At 50.8% G+C, this 17,361-nt stretch overlaps 1 protein-coding gene across 1 annotated transcript; it reads right to left on the bottom strand.

Moving 5' to 3' along the window:
• On the bottom strand, positions 1-16,821 carry EFHD1 (EF-hand domain family member D1). The gene is made up of 4 exons (XM_053986465.1): positions 16,425-16,821; positions 8,792-8,939; positions 2,939-3,073; positions 1-1,636 (listed from the first exon to the last, which is right to left on the bottom strand). Exons 1-4 carry the CDS (start codon positions 16,718-16,720, stop codon positions 1,502-1,504), a joined length of 714 nt encoding a protein of 237 aa, XP_053842440.1. The 5' UTR covers positions 16,721-16,821; the 3' UTR covers positions 1-1,501.
• Between the last annotated feature and the right edge of the window lie 540 nt (positions 16,822-17,361).

Consider the following 17,361-nt stretch of genomic DNA (forward strand, 5'->3'; position numbering starts at 1 on the left):
TGGAGATAACAATGCTTTATTTTTACATTTCAGCAACAGGAGAAATAATTGAAGATGAAATTATCTGCTTTGTTGTAAAGTATAAAAACATTTAATTATAAATATTTAGCTACAAAAGCGTGACTTATAAAATATAATCTGTGAAGATATATACACAGTTTAATCGTTTAGCAAGTCTTTCACCTGACATTAAAGAGTAGAGGTTTTTCTATTTATTATTCCATGCTCACAGTTTAGTGCTCACAGTTTAAGAAGCAAAACAGACAAGTGAAAAGATGACTGGTGAGTTTCTTTCTGGGGAAAAAAAATATAACATTTTGCCATGAATTTGGGCAAGAGCAGAGGCAAAATTTCACCAAATCCATTCTTGAGAGAGGTCTCTGAGGGAAGTTCCCCTGCCATGACCGACAGTGTTTATATCCAGACAAGCAGTGGACATCTCAACATTTGTGGGCAAGTTTCCCATGTTTCCAAGAAAAAAATGGCTAATAGTATAATGCAAGCCCTCAAAATTCAGTTCAGTTAAATGTGCTCACCTCCCTGCTCTCTGAGCAGGGGTTGCTCAGTATGCTATGCTGGTGTCCTCTGTTGTGCCTCTAATGAAATCAAACAACAATGTCACCTTCATGATTCAGGCTATGAGCAAATTTCCAAATAGAAAACCCCAGTGTGCCATCCAATTGCACTGTCCAGCTGACAATACTCCCTAAAAACGGATACAGCTGCCTAAGCCTGGAAAACAACAGTGAAGCTGTACAGTACACTAAATGTGATGGAATGTGAAAGAAGATAAATGGTCAGGCAACTCAGTTTTCTATTACTCGTTTAAGAGAGCCAGCTTCTTCCCTTTGAAGTCTTGGGGAATCTCACCTCTGATTGAAGGGTTTGTTACTATGGCACTTCAGAGAAGAAAAACTGGAAGACTCTTCAACATGCTGGGTGGCAGAAAATGCTACAGGAAATGATAGTGAATTTGATCCATGTCCCTAGTAATTATCTTTCTCTCTTCACAGTGTTTTCATGGTGCCTGTGGCACGGGGCTTTGAGGAATAAGGAAAGGGTGACAACACCCAACAGCAGTACAAACATACAGAAGTCAAACTGTACTTTGTACACCCTGATTTACACAAGACCTCATTACTTGCCTGTAAGAAAGGAATTAATATAGGATTAAGAGAAAAAGGATGTATAGGAAACAATGAAGTAGGCAAACATGACGCTTGTCAGTGCTCACCCATGATTTGCTACCTGCTGTTTCTGCTTTAGGGTCCTGTGCTCGTAACAGCTCAGAGCAAACAGTCCCTGCTATTCACATCATTATAACTGCATAGTAACTGCAAGAGTTGTGCCCTTAGGAGCTCAGGAGGATCTTCCGGAAAGGAAGGCTAGCAAAGCTGTGATGAGTTTTAGGCAGGATCCAAGCAGTTCTGTCCAGGCAGAGCCCTGATCTGGGAAACGTACCAAGTCGTGTGCAATTTCAGAGTGCATATTGGCTGGTTGGTTACTGGGTAAATGCAGACTTTAACTCCCTGAAAGCCGCTCGGCGGTGCTTCCTTTCCTCCTCTTCCCGCTTTCGCTCATCCTGCTCAGCTTTTATTTCTGCTTCAAACTTACTGGCTGAGGAGAGGGCTTGAGCCTTTACGAGACAGAGAGAAAATAAACAAGTGTCAGGCCTTGCATCAGAGGGAGAGCCAAAGCCTGAACTACTCCCAGATGAGCAACACAGAACTGCTTGCTGCACCTCCCAGTACTTGCTGGGATCCTCTGCCTGGACAGCTCAAGTATTAATTACACTGCAATGCTTGGGTGTTTACACACAATACCTGTTACTTTCCTTTACTTCAACATCAACAGAAGAAAGGTCACTTACTAGTAAGTCACTAACAAGTGACCAAAACAAGGCCATCAGTACTGGGTCACATACATTATTTCTGTAACCAGGCAGCAGGAATAGGTTGTGAGTATGCAGTGGGAGAAACTACTGCAGAAAACACTCTGAATCACAGCCAAATCTGAGAACATCATACTACACCATGGATAATCTGCAGATCAAAGAGACATTGTTTACTTGCTGGCTATTTTTCCAGCTTTCATCTCAGTACATCTGCTGTGCAATAGCTGTGTTAGGCTCTTGGGAAAAAACTTCTTATATAAACAAGCAGGATTATTTTCTCTCCAAGAGAGCTTTCAGAAAGGGTGCTTTGTCAGCTTCGGATGGTGTACAGCTCTTTCTGCCAACCCCAGGACCTGCAGAATTATTTTGATTCCAAAGGTTACAGAGAAAGAGATATCTGAAATCCTACACTCCAAAGCACTCCGTTCACCACTGAACTCAGAGTGTTCTCAGAGAAGGTTTTGCAAAATGGGAAAACTCTGTCTCTATTGCATTTGTTTTTCAGGACACTTTTGTCATTAAAAGAGGTCAGCCACCTAGTGTTGTACTACGACACAAAATAATTCACATATTTAGGCTAGATGTAAAAGAGGGAAAAGAGAGTTTATTTCTGACTTCTTAATATATAGAATTCTAAAAGTGACAGTGGATTGGAGGACAGAATTGCTACCTCTCCAATTACACTGGTCAAACTAACAGTCTATCAATTCTCTCTCCTTACAAAGAAGAATGAAAAATAATTATTATTTACATGACAGCATGTGAGAAACTCTAGTAGAAATACGTAAACATCAGAAGGTATAGAAAACTTTTAGAAGAACTTTAAAACTTTTAAAAGAACAGGGTGATAACCTAGTTCCAGCCACAGGGATATAGCTCAGCCAGTCAGTTCTACCAGGATAAGACCCAGAACACAGACTGTGAATTACACTGCTCTGGTGGGTTGACTGAGCCACAGAAAGACTCTAGCTAGAGTCCAACAAAACTTGAAAGGAAACTCAGCTACAGCTGAGTTTTTTCATATTCCTCTGTGCCACACCATACCTTAGCTTCAAAGAAGTTCTTGGCTCCTTTGACTCCCTCAATGGATACATCTATCTCCGAGAGCTTCGCAAGAGTCAATAGGCCGCTGTCCTCCTCGAGTTCCCCAGCTGCAGCTTTATGGAAAATCAGCAGGAACTAGCAAGACAGAGAGGAAACATTCAGGTTTTTCACTGAGGTACAAACAACTTAAAATACAAACAGCACAATCACCTGGAGAGGGATGGAATTCACATTTCAGAGCAAAGGAAACCAGGTCTATATAAACCAAGTGGCAGCAAGGAGCTTGTGCTCCAGTACACAGTCCTGTTACAGACTAAAAGCAGTAGGAATCTCACAGGAAAAGAAGGTTTCCCAGGAATCAGAGCCCTGATAAAGCACAGTTCCTACCAAGCCTGGGCTGCTATGTGGCCAGAGGAAGGAGGCCACTTCTGCACCTGCCAAATACAACCACTGGGCAGGCTCAGATATAGCTATGTCCCCACACCCTAATGGCATATTCACAAGCCCTCCACCAGCTTCCCCAGTGTTTAGGAACTCAGGTCACATCCCATGACAATGAAAGCAGGGCAAACAGCTCTGGTTCACCTCAGGCTCCCAGAACCAAAGCATTAGTGCAGTCCTTTTAGAGAGAACAGCAGCCCAGGTGCATGCCCTTGTGACAGAGTGGCTTGAACAAGTGTCCACAGAGCAAGTTGGTGTGAAACTTCTGTCCTGCACTGGACCATGGCTATTTAACAAATCCAGAGTCACTACAGCAGAGTGTGTATTGGGAAGTGAATTGCAAAGGGAAACAAACAAAAAAGTTGTATCTCATTCCACAAAAACATAATTTTTCTTTTTGTTTTAACAGAAGGAACAAAACCTGCCTGCTTAAAAATAAAGACCTCTGCACCACCATCCACCTGCCAACCAAACTCCAGGTTAAGATGTGGAAGCTCTAGGTGTACTTGCAGAGGTCCTGTAACTCCCTGCTATTCTTGGCAACCCCAGGAGGTGTCTCAGTGCTTGGAACAGTGCAGAGAGAACAGACACAAGGACAAGCCACTCAGGTACAGAAGGAGCACAAAGCAACAAAGCTGTGCCAGTGCAGCACTTCAGCCAAAGGGCTGCAGATACCAGGTAGGGCTGCCCTGAAATCCCTTTGCACAGGAACATCAAATATCTCTAGTGCTGTGTTCCTCAGACTGCCAGGCTGGGGAGTCTGATGTTTCCTACGGAGAGCTCGAGCTGCCCCAGAGGAGGGCAGCAGAGTCCCAGCATCCACACTGAGACAGCCCTACCTCAAGTTGCTCGCAGAAGCTGGTGCGAATGCAAGAGTTTGGGTAGGCCTCCCATGAGGAAGGGTGTGGAGATGACAGCAGCGCTGGCCGCTCTCTCACTCACCAGTCACTGCTCCATGCAACAGCCTCTTAACCTGTGAGTGCTCAGCACAGGGCAATCAGAAAGGAGGCTAGCCTAGGCAAGGGAATTTTTCCTTCTCCAAACACATTGTAGTTGGCTGACCCTGGCTGGATGCCAGACTACCAAAGCCACTCTATCACTCCCCTTCTCATCTGGATAGGGGAGAGAAAATATAACAAAAGTTCATGAGTTCTAAGGCCCTGGAGAGATTATTCACCAAAATACTGTCATAGGCAAAAAAGGCTCAACTTGGGGATATTAATTGAATTTATTACTACCAAAATCAGAGCAGGATAATGAGAAGTAAAATAAATCTTAAAGACACCTTCCCCTCACCCCTCCCTCCTTGCCAGCTCTACCTCCTGTCTCCAGCGGTACAGGGAGATAGGGAATGGGGGTTATGATCAGTTCTTCACAGGTTGTTCCTGCCACTGTGCAGAGAAGAGTCCTTCCCCTGCTCCAGCATGGGCTCCTCTATCCACAGGTCTGCAGGTCTCTGCCAGGAGCCTGCCTCAGCATGGGCTTCCCATGGGTTCACATCTTCCTTTCAGGCAACCACCTGCTCTGGCATGGGTATCCTCCATGGGCTGCAGGTGGATTTCTGCATCCCCATGGACCTCCATGGGCTGCAGGAGGACAGCCTGTTTCACCACAGGCTGCAGGGGAACCTCAGCTCCAGTACCTGGATCACCTCCTGTCCCTCCCTCTCCACTGACCAGATGTCTCACATATTCTCACTCCTCTCTTCTCTGGCCATAATTACCTCTGCACAAGAACTTTTTAACCTTCTTATATATGTTATCACAGAGGCACTACTATCATTCCAGATTGGCTCGCCTTAGTCAATGGCAGGAATGTCCTGGAGCAGACTGGTTATGGCTTACCAGACACAGGGGAAAATTTAAGAGCTTCTCACAGAAGCCACTCCTTGCAGACCCCCTGCTATGAAAACCTGGCCATGCAAACCCAATACACACTCATAAGAAACAAACCAAATAAATAGTTCACTGCTTTTCATGTAAGAAATAAATGGTTTCTTTTGGAAAGAAACCAAATCCTCCCCAAGACATCCTCTCACTCTGCTCAGATCCACTGGGCTCTGGCTAGTTCCCCTTTGCCACCATCAGGCACTGTGACACAGAGGGCTGGCAGCTAGGCTGGAATTAGTCATGCTTCCTTCTGCTCCACCCTTAAAGTCCCACTTCCTGGCATTGGAAAAGAGCAGTGGAGGCAGCACAATCCTGAGGTCTGATACAGCTGTCACCTGGGGAGGGACTGGGTCATGAGTACAAGTGAGCATGAATCATCCTGAAACTAAAGGATGGTACAGCAATTGTCTAGAAGAATATAGGTCGCTGTGGCCACAAAGGGCAGGCTGAGGTAACTTGGGACTAAGACACTGCTTAGGGTGGACAGAGCATAATGTCAGTTCCAAGGATCAAGCAAGGTGCACTACGGGACATCGTGCTGGTTCCCACAGGAGCTCAGCAGCAATCACTCCAGCACACAGCCTGCAGCCCACCTCACCTTGAGGTATTAGTTCTTACTAACTAGGAACACCAGCAGTCTGCATTCAGCTCCCATTGCCAGCCTGTGTAACACCCTTGCTGAGCCCAGGACACACCATGTACAGCTAAGTCTCAAGGAAATGTCAACATACAAGTAAAAGTGAATAACGAAGGTAAGTACCTTTCAAAGTTCTGCTCTTAAAGAGGACAACATGACCCACACTTTCCAACCCACTAACCTGGCAAATTGTATCTGCTCTCACATCCTTCATGATCCAAGACCTATGCCACAGAGCCAGGCTGGACATCATGCAACAAAAGGTGTGGGACTTTCAGGCAGCAGCAGTCTTGCAACAACAGCTTGCCAGAAAAGCAGCACTATGTAAGGATGTGGTTTGCACCAACCCTGGTAGCAAACACATCATGTGAGTCAACATTTCAGCTGGTGAGGGTATAGAGGGCAGTGGGTGGATTTCTGTGGGTTCTAGGTAGCAGCTCCAATTACACATTACTATCACAGCAATTAACTCCAGTTTCCTGTGGTAATGATGGAACTAGACAGTCAGAGGTGTGGGGTTTCCCCCCCCCCACCCCACTATACCTAATCTTTTTAAGCCTAAATGTCATTGCTTGACTCACAGCAGGAGTCTTGTACAGTTAATTGTTAATGTATTGGTGGATGTTCAAAGGTCAGTGGTAGAAGGCAGCTTTCCTAACAGGCCCTGTGGTTCATCAGCAGTCTGCTTGCCAGGCAACAGCTTATCTGGGATGGCAGGACACTACTCAAAGCAGTAGAAAAAGGTAATCTATTGCAAGTGAAAGAGGTCCCTACCAATTCTCTGGTCAGGCCACAAGAAGAGTACATTCACACGTAGGTATGCCAGGACTTGGTATTATCTGGATAGGCAGACAGGAGCCCTCCAGTACTATAGATGCACCCGATTGAGTTCAGACACTCATTTAAACCAGGTTTCTCCAGTATTATCTGAATGACCCAAGTCATCTAAGTCACCCTCCACATGCTTGCTTGTCACCACCAATGAGAAGCAGAATGGGACAGGTTATGGTTGAGGTCTCCTGACCCTCCAGGGAACCTGCTTCCCTGTCAGCCCTCTGCCTGAACACAGCAGCTGGACAGGGCACACCTGCTCCTCTCTACCACAGGAAGCTTTGTGTGTCTGCCAAAGCTGCTGTGTAATTTGTCCCCAGAGCTCTGCCAGTGATGCTCCCTCATTCCAACCCATGGGCCTCAAGCTTGCAATTGCATGACCATTGTTTCCCCTTCTGGCACAACACTTAAACAGCACCAGCTGCTGTGTGCCACATGCCAGGGGCTGGCAGCACAGGCGCCCCTGCAGGAGGCTGTGCTCCAAACAGGTGGCAGCAGAAGAGGAGCTGCTCTGCTACTTGTGCCATACCACTGATGCTAGGACATCATAGCATCTTTCAGGGCCTTGAGGATAAACGCATTTCTCTTCGATGGGAGAGAGCCCCTGCAGCAAGCCTGGAGGCTGTCCCCACCTGGAATGAAGGGTGGCCCAGAATGCACACAGAGGGCTCTTCAGCCTACACAGTGATTTGGCAATCAGAGACCTGGGGCCATGGGCATGGCGTTCTTCCTGCTCCACTGGATTCTTTGTTACCTCCAGTTCACCTCTGACCGGGCAGCAGGGAACTCAGGGACAGGTTCTCAGTTCCCAGATTTGCATATCCTTCCCCCTCTCTCAAAACCCAAGTCTTTGGCCTCTGTCTTTTCACGCTGCCCTCTTACAATGAAATAAATCCAACAAAGTCCTTGGGGCACGAAAGCAGAGGAAGATGGTATGATGTGCCAGCACAGAGAGATGGTGCAGCAGCTCTGTAAGTGACAGCCACCCATCATGCCCCAACCAGTGCAGTGCACCGCCCCAGCACTGCCAAAGCCCTCAAATTTCCACAATGGAGAGCTTGATGTTCTGAGCCCTAGCCTGGATGAGGCTTGGTGAGAACATCATGCCTACAGAAACTAGGGAGCCCAGCTGCTCAGGGCCCACCGCAGGCATCCCACAGGACAGAAGGAAGCAGCACAGCCCTCAAAACCAGTGCAGGACATAAGCAGTGCTTCCCCTCCTCTTGCTACGTAAGGGGCTATGGGTTAATTCAGAAAGCCACAGTGTGACATTTGCTTGTGACCGAGCCAGCTATCAAAGTCTGAGAGGAGGAAATGATGTAACAGGAGCTTTTGGTCCCTGGGGTCCCCCTTCCTGCTGAGATTATTTGGGTACCCCTGAGTGCATGCAGGTCACTGCTCAAATTTACTCTTCCTCTGCCTGGCAGAGGATCCTGGCTTGTCCTCCCAGCTGTCACAATACAGTGATAGCAGGCAGACCTGTTTGAGCTGTGTCCTGGCTGAGCCAGCATGCAGTACCAAACTGCTGTATCCACACATTTATTCCTTGCTGCAGGGAGGTGACCACCCCTCATAAAGCTTGCCATGAGTGTTCACTGCATGATGCAGAGAGGGTCCCAATACAAACTAGTGGAGAGAGCCTTTTGTGCCCCATGAGATGAGCTGCTCCAAGCAGAGCTCCTGCACTGCACCTGAAATGAGGCCTCAGCTGCTGTACCACAGGAGCCAAGCAATGAGACCTGGAAACTCAAGGGACCTAACTCCCTCCAGCTACAACAGTGAGCTCAGTGAGCACTCCCAGCAGCTGCAACAGGGCTCAAATGTGCTCCCAAAACAAGCAGGGAGGTTGGAGAGCTTTGGCATCAGGTACCATGACTGCCACATGGAGCTGGAGGTTAACAGTGCTCTGCACCCTTGGCATGGGGAAGCTCACCTCCTTCTCCACTGCACCCCACCACTGGAAAAACACAGAGGGGAGAGGGCTACCTACAGCCCAGCTGCCTCCTCCTTCAACCCCACAGCCACATCCCTGTCTGTTACTGCAGCCACCCTCACCTCACGGAAGCTGAGCTTCCCATCAAAGTCTTCATCCACCTCCTTGATCATGTTCTTCAGCCCCAGGTGGGTCTGCGGGGCTCCCAGCTTTTCCATCATGAGCTTCAGCTCCATCAAGTCAATATATCCATCCCGTCCCGAGTCATACCTGCAGGGTGCAAAGGGGAAAGGGTTAACCATCATCATCCCCATGCTCATCTCCCCAGAAGAGGAACCATGCACATGGATAAAGTCACTGTGTGGTTCAAAGCTTAGTGGAGAGGGGAAGCTGCACGACATGGCCAGTGCTGAGTTATATTAAGCTCAGGAAAGTAGCTGTCAACTTTCAGAGCTGTCTCACCAAAGAGAGAAGTACTCAGGGGAACTCAGACCAAACAACCCACACAGAAGGAGCACAGAGGAACTCAGCTTATCTCAGTGGGATTTCCATTTCACCATTTGCCTGTCCAGCACAAAGGCAACTTGCATGCAGCTTACACCATGCACCAACACGGTGAGGCAAAGGCATGCAGAGTCAGCTGCTGTCAGGTTTCCTGCTAGTTTCAAGGGAACAGAGACCAAGCAGAACCTCTTGGCAGAAAGCAATCTTTCTCTGTAAGCAGAACTCTCCCCCTCTAGCTATTAAGATCTTTTCTCTCCAAAATGCTTTTGAACTACAAGCAGCACCACTACAACACCTGCACTTCAGAGCAGCTGTTTATTCTCTGTCCCCGGGCAGAGCAGAAAAACAATCCCAGGGGAGCACAGCAATCCTAGCCAGGGCTGTGGTACCAGGGCTGCACCACAGGACCACCACAGAGGAAACCAGTGCCCACCTCCAGCAGCAAGACTAGAGTGGGACCACGCTCCCTATGGAGCACAAAGGACTGCAAGGACCCTTCAAAGGAGAGCACCCAAGCAAGGGGAGGAGTGTTTTAGGGTTGGGGAGGCAGCGAGTGATCTGCTGTGCACAGTCTGGGACTGTGCACCAACTCCTCCCAACATCTGCTGTGGGTGTGGGTAAAGCATCTGGCCCATCCAGCAACCAACACTTCACACCCACTAGGGCTATCACCGGCTTTCAAAGTCCAAAAGCTGCAGGCATGGGTGCTCTGTTATCAGCCAGTCAACAGCCCTCTTTCATCCTGGTCTTGCCATCAAGGTTCAGCACAGAGCTAAGGCTTCACAGGAGAGGACAGGGCAGGGTCTCCCAAGCTGGGCTCAGCCTTGGCATACAGCCTGCCACCATCTCAACCCTGAAGGAAACCCTAGGCACAGTGCTGAAGCTTTCCAGTGGACAGGAGCCAGTCAAATCCTCCCACCCATCACCTTTCATTGACTGTTAGCTCTCTTCCAAAGAGATAAGGGCTGTAGCCATCCCAGAGAGAGATCTGCACAGTTGTGGTTACCCTGGAAGAAAGCCCTTTCCCCAGCTGAATAACCTCACAGCCACAGAGGAAGCTGTGGCAAAGGAAGGCACGAACAAAGCCACCAGCCCCAAACTGCATACAGGCATGAGCAGCACAAGGCAGAGCTGGAGCCAAGATCTCTGCCCCTGCTTTAATGAACACAGGCACAGCATGCTTTTCCCCCAAACTAGGGTGGCCTCCATGACTTTCCAGAGTCCCACCACCCCCACAACTATTTCTGATACTCTTTATGGCTCTTAGTTTCCAAGGGTCCCAGGACTAAGAGAATCCCAAAGACAGAGATATAATTGCCAGACTAGGGGGCCCCTGTTACCAATCTGCCTACATTCTCTGAAACCAGCAAACCCATGAGCCCACCAGGCTGGATGGCTTTCTCTAAAACTAGGAAAGAAACCTCCATCAGAGCAGAAACCAGGTCACAGACCTGGGATGTCACAGGGAAGAAGTGCAGCAGGTTCTTCACAGCAAGGAAGGTGTCAGTTAATTAAAGCACATTCACAGCATTACCCAGCCCAGCACTGAGATGCACTTCCAAGACATCACAGAAGCATAGCAAGTGCAATATTTAATTGTCAATTTGCTTTGCTTTCAAGTTTGGGAGAAACGGTGCAGAGCTGTCACTGTTGGAGATGCAGTGCCTTTGATTAGACACAGCAGCAAAATGTGCAATGGCAGAAAGGCACCTGGGGTTGCATTTTTTCGGGGGCCCAGCAGGCTCATGCTGCCCTTTGACTGGATGCAGAAACAAAGTAATAACGAGGTCCCCTCCAAGGACTGTTCATCTGGGGTTGGGACACTGCCCAGCCCCACATGGAAGCTCTGTGTAACAGAGATGAAGGCAGAAGTAGGGCACAAGCCCAGCCCGTGCCTACCGTGCTCATCTCACCCTCCTGTTATGGACACTACCTGCAGATAAACACTGGCCCAGGGGCCAGTACACTGCCCTGAAAGGGTTAAGCGTGGGGCACAGCTTCAGGGCTCATCCCTGCAGAGAGGCAGGACAAAGCCAGGATTGTGAGAGATGGGGTCTTGCCAACAGTGGGCCTGGCTGAGCAGCACTCTGTACCAGCCACACAATGGGTGTTGAGCATGAATACAGCTGGTGCTGAGAAGCACCCAGAAATCAGGTTACCAGTCCCCTGCACTCAGGGACAGCCAGACAGAGGGGCACTGAAACCCAATGGAAACCCTGCAAACTGCTACATTCCCTCCCTGCCCCCTCGCCTCCTAAAACAGCCAAACTATTTTAGGACCTGGGTACAGCCACCCAGCTGCTGCACAGCCAGACTATTTAGGGAGACGCATATTTACATGGCGCAAGAAACAGCACTATTCATTCCTCACCACCCACCCCCAACAGACCACAGGCATTCAACACTGTGGGGCACAATGCAGACTGCACCTTGCTGGTCAGTTGATGCTCCCAGCACACCTCAGCCCTACCAAAGACCCCACAGTCTGCCTTTCAAGAGATCATAAAACTCCCCTGTCTGCCTTTTGGGAGCCCCCTTTCAGGGCCCTGGGCTCAGACAGCCTCAGATGCCTCTCACACACAGCTGCCCACATCCTGGTGATGGACAGCCATCACCTTCACAGAAGAGCTGGCACCAGGGCAAGTTAAACACATTTCAGCATCTGGGGGAGCCATCCCAACCTGAACTCCAGGAGTGGCTCGGCAAGAGCACACAGCACTCAGGTGTCTGGTGAGCCCTGCCATCACTCACTGTTCTGCTGTGACACCAGCGCTGTGCTTCCTTCAGACTCAAAGCTCCCTGGGGCATGAGCCAAGCCTCACCTGAGTGATGTGCAGGCATTACAGACAGAGTGGAATTGTGCCAACAGGCACAGACATCTCATGTCACAGGAAAGCCACTCCAGCAGCAGGTTGGTGCCATGGCTACAGCAGATCCCACCTGTAACAGCTGGGATGCTGCAGGCAGGTACAGGCACTGTGGCCGGCATGATAAAGCTTTGCCACACTGCTGCCACAGCAGCGTTCCTGGCAGCAAATGAGACACAGCAGTGACTGCCAAAATCTGCTGCAACAAGGATGCACCCAGATTCCAATGCTGGCTCGCTTCCACCGGGACTGCAGAGCGTGCCCGGCTGCTGAAGCACCAGGAGAGGAAAGCAGGAGACAAAATTGGAGGAAGGAGGGAATACTTGCTGAACAGCCCTGCTTAAGAGCACAAAGTCTGTTACGCACAATTACTGCCCAAGTATAAATGTTGCACTGGTGTTCCACAGGTGCTGGGGGTTTACATCGCAGAAGAAAGAGGGACGAGGAAGGGAGGAAAAAGGAGATGCCAAGGATTGAATTGCCTGTAGTGACTCTGCAGTCACGTTCCAGCTGCCTCTAAAGCCCCACTTAACAAAAAAGGGACAATTGAGAAATTACAGATGCTGAAGGATGAAACAGCAGTTTCGAAACATTCACATTTCTTGAGAAAAACTGGAATGAGAACCTGCCCTCCCTGTACATGTTTTACTGCACCTTACCTTGCTTCACATACTATGAGCACCTGTACTTTGATCTGCAGTTCCTGTATGCTGCAATGGCCTAATTGAGGCTTTGAAGTAAAGCAGTTGGAATAATGGTGCTAAAGTAATAATCTCCTCTTAAATATTTCAAATCCTAAGTAGCACTTTATTCCCTCTGACCATTGTGTTTCACCTTACATGGAGAAGGTAGTGCTAATCTCTGCTCCCTGATATCCAGTGATAGGGTAAATGGGAATGGTTCAAAACTGCCTCAGAGGAGGATCAGACTGGACCTGAGGAAGCCTTTTTTTCAGCCTGAGAGGGCTGTCAGACCCTGGAACAGGTTTCCTAGAAAGGTGGTCAGTGCCCCAAGCCTGTCAGGGTTTGAGAGACCTTTAGACAATGCCCTTAATAACAGGGCTTAACTTTTGGTCAACCCTGAAGCAATCAGGCAGTTGAACTAGACGTGATCATTGGTGGTCTATTCTAAATTGAATAGTCTATTCTACTGCCAAGAGCTTTGGAAATAATTCCTCCATACCAAGGTGGGGACAGGAACAGGCTCCTCAGCCACATGCAGCTTCACCCTCCCCAGCCCAGGCAGAAGGAGGTCTCCTGCTCTTGGAGAGACATGAGGGCAAAATGAGAGTCTCCTTCTCTAAGATCTTCTCCAAGATGTTGGGCAAGACCTGCAGGTCCAGGCTGAGTGCCTATGGGAATAACCTCCCTGCCCACTGGAAGTCCACAGACAGCCAGTCACAGACCAGAGACAGCCGGTCACATATGGCACACGGCAGCTCTGGAGAGAACATGTCTGCTGCAGCATGTCAGACGAGGCTGGGGCACCTGGCAAAGGGGCTCCTAAGTGGCTCCAGGAGGGCAAGGGGACATCACAGCCTCTCCCACCAGCAAGTCACTTAGGCAATGTGTGGGCAACACATGAAATTCCCTAGATATAAAAAGCAATAGCAAGTCTGGAATTTTCCAACTCCCTCATGCCCCACAGATGAAGCTGCTGTCTGTTTTCCTCCCCCTTACATTTCTTATAAAGGTCATTCCTGCTAGGCACAGCCTCACTGCCTGGCTTTCACACTACCCTCTGCCATTTTCCTGGACAAAGATGGCACCAAGGGGAGCTCTGAGACTCCAGAGGCCATGAGAGTTCACTTAAACAACTCAGGAAAGAACGGTTATCATGGTTATCACAGTCCTCACACACTGTCAGAATAGGCAGCTAATTAGGTCACATTATAATTAGCCTGAGCCGCAGACTTCCTGGTTTCTGCCAAAAAAATACCCACCCTGAGAGCTACCTGCACCCACCACTCCATCAGATACCTGCACCCCATCTCCAGTGGACTGGGGCCAAAAAGGACAGATGCTGACAAGATGAGGCTTGGACAAGAGAGGGGGGAAAAGTGAGCCCAGCTGTGGCAGCCAGAGCAAAGAGCATTATTTCTCCTGTGGAAGGATGCTCCTGGCATAGCTAGCAGCACACAACACTGGATGGAGCACTATATTTTGGGAAGTCCCACTTTCAGACGAGTTCTTTGCTTCCACCCTGGCAGTCACAGCCACCATCCATACCATGGGATGCCCTGACAGGCATTCAGGGTAGCCGCTATCACCAGGACATCTTTTCAGCTGAAGCACCATGACCCAGCCTACATCGTGCACAGAACCACAGGCTCAAATTTAGTCTGAACTAGAGATTTAAAAGTCTCACTAAACTGGTAAGAAACATTTTTTTTTTTTTTTGGATGGGAAGTTTCATAGTGGAAACTCAGCATCCTTTGACAATGAAAAGATACTAAAGGAAAAAAATAAGCCTTTGAGAGAGGGATGTAAGAAAGGCCACCCTGAATTGTAGTGGCCAGGGCCAATAAGCCATACAGAGAATTAAAGCCTTAATCACATTAACTCAAGCTCTGACTGGCAGGAATTAAGGGGAACATTTCCTCTCCTCATGGAGCACATGATGTCAGCCAATAGTTGAGACAGGTCACTGGCAGCAGATGGACCAAAGACCACATCCTCTGCCACTGCAAACCTCAGGTGCCTGTAACAGTAAACACCAGGACACAGTTTTCTGGCTGCCTGTCCAGGAAACACAACAGGGGAGCATGCAGCCCACCTTCTCCCCCCTTTGGCATCAGCAGTTCTCACAGGGTATGCAATGCTTTCCAGTTACATTGACCAGCTGATTAGCATTCAACTGCAAAGCCTAGCTTTTCCTGCTTACAGGGCTAGTGTTTAATGAGCTCATTGTTGAAAAATTAGGCTGCAATTCAGCTCTTCCACTTTTTATTTCCCAAAACCACCGCCATTACTTTCCTCTTCCCTATTGAGGCAGTGCCACTGCCCAGTCCAGGCTCTCATGCACAGCTTTCAGGTCTTGCCTGCATTGTTTGTCCTCCAGTCCTCACAAGCACCGTGTCTCAGCATTCCATAGAGTGGGATTCCCTTTAAGCACAGTGAAAAGGGACACAGGAGAGAGTGGAGCAGCAGTCCTGCCTGGACCACCTCGCTTCCTGCACCAACTGCCAACACAACACTGCCTGTGCAACAAAGAACTCCAAACTCCAGTAAGCTCACAAAAGCCCATCGCATGGTCTCCTGTGGCAACAGCCTGGCTGGGACAGGCAACATCCCGCAGCGCTGGGAGCTGACAGCATTCAACCAGCTCTTGATCGCCTCACAACAATCCAGGGTGCCCAAGGCAGCTTTCAGCTAGGAGAACAATGATCTAACAATTTACAAATCTCACTTCAGTCACCTCCATAAGGTCACCTCCACATCTTCACACCTTGCTCTATAGTCCTCCCATCTCCTGCCAGGCAGCAGCTCCCTCCCAGTCTGGCAGCCTGTTGTGGGGCTGGGAGGACACTGGTCCCCAGGAGCCCACGCGTCTTGGTGCTGGAGGGAAAACTGAGTGCAGACAAAGGTACCCAGACACAGCCTAACTGCAGGAGCCAGGACACGGTCTGGAGGAGAGAAAAGGTCAGGATCGTGGTCCCGGGCAGGGCCAAGCCTTTCTGCTTACAGAAGCAGCTCTCCCAGCAGCTTGACTTTAACACAAACCTTCCTGCTGGGAGGGGAATCCCATCCCAGCCCCCACGAAGGGGGTAGCAAGAGGAAGCTGTGCTCAACCTTTGCTTGGGTGCACGGGAAGGAGCACCAAGCCACCAAGCCCGGCAAACAGGACTTTGCGTGGAGCTAGGACGCTGCCAGGCAGAGCCAGCAAGGAGTGCTAGGGGTGCTCAGGGTCGCAGTTGTTTCGGGCAAATGTCCAGTGCCTCTGCCGGGCCCCGGGACACAGACCCACCTGGTACCCCAGGGTGTGGGGCAGAAGACTGCCTGTGTTCTCTCCCCGTCCCACCCAGAGCGTCCTGCAAAGCCATAGCTCCTGGGTGCCACCAGGAACAGCCGCCGTCCCAATCCCAGGCAGAGCAAAGGGCATGAGTTAAATGCAGGGCCGAGCCTCAGGCAAACTCTACGAGCCCCCGCGGCAAAGCACAGAGACAATCTGGGGATCAGATGGCGCTGCGAACGCGCCGCGGCTTCCTCCAGCCCGACCGCAAAACCGCGGAGAAATGCGAGCGTGCCGCCGAGAGCGGGCAGCCCTTCTCCAGATGTGCCCCCGGGGACCAGCAACGGGAGGGGCTGCGGGGGAAAGCAGAGTCCCAGCCCCGGAGCCCACGGGCCAGGCAGCGAGCCCCCCGCCCCGCTCCCGCCCCACTCACAGGCGGAACATGCGCTCCATGTCCTTGATCTGCCGGCGGCTGAACTCCTTGAACTCGGTGTAGGGGTTGAAGACAGCGGCCCGCCGGGGCTGCGCCGCGCCCTCGTTTATGTCCTGCCGCCGGCACAGCTTAGCACTCAGCTCTGCGCCCGCACTGGCCGTCAAGCAGCTCCGCTCTTCTACTTCCCCGGCCGCCGCCGCGCCCTTGAACGCCTCTGCCTCGCCCTCCGCCGCTGCCCCGCTCTCCTCCAGCTGCAGTCGCCGCTGCAGCTTCTGCGCCAGCTCCTGCGAGGCCATGGCCCGGCGCTCCCGCCGGCGAGCCGCGGTGCCGCCCGCCTCGGCCCCGCTCCGCTCCAGCCAGGACCGCCCGCCCCAGTGCGCAACTTTATTCCCTCACTTAGAGGGAGCGGGGCGGGACGGGGCGGGACGGGGCGGAGGGAGGCCGGGATGGGGCGGGCACTTAAGGAGGCGCGGCGGGACGGGGGGGAAAGAGGGGGAGGAAAGGGGGTGGGGGGAAAGATGGGGGCCGTGAATACTGTCGCCACTGCATGCGGAGGTACCCCGCGCATGTGGTGCGCCAGTATCCCCCAGGCTGACCTCTGACATGTATACTCTCCCACACAGCAGCCACCCCCCATATAGATGATCCACACAGGCTTTCTCCCCACATCCTCATGCAGGGAACCCCCCACTCCATGGTCACTCTCCGACGCTTCCCTCAACCGATAGGATCCTCCCCAGGTACCCCCTGCACCCCACAGCAGGGCGCTGCACTTGGCGCTGGGATGCACAGGCCACGTACATCCCACAACGCTGCCTGCTCTGCTCCGTTCCGTGGGGCGAGACGTGCCCCGAACCTGACCGGGAGCTCCCCGCGCTCGGGGAGAGCAGCAGGACCCCGTCGGCTCTCCAGGCGCTGCAGGGACGACGGAGATCAG

Source organism: Vidua macroura, chromosome 10 (assembly GCF_024509145.1).
Source record: "Vidua macroura isolate BioBank_ID:100142 chromosome 10, ASM2450914v1, whole genome shotgun sequence".
NCBI classification, from domain to species: Eukaryota; Metazoa; Chordata; class Aves; order Passeriformes; family Viduidae; genus Vidua; species Vidua macroura.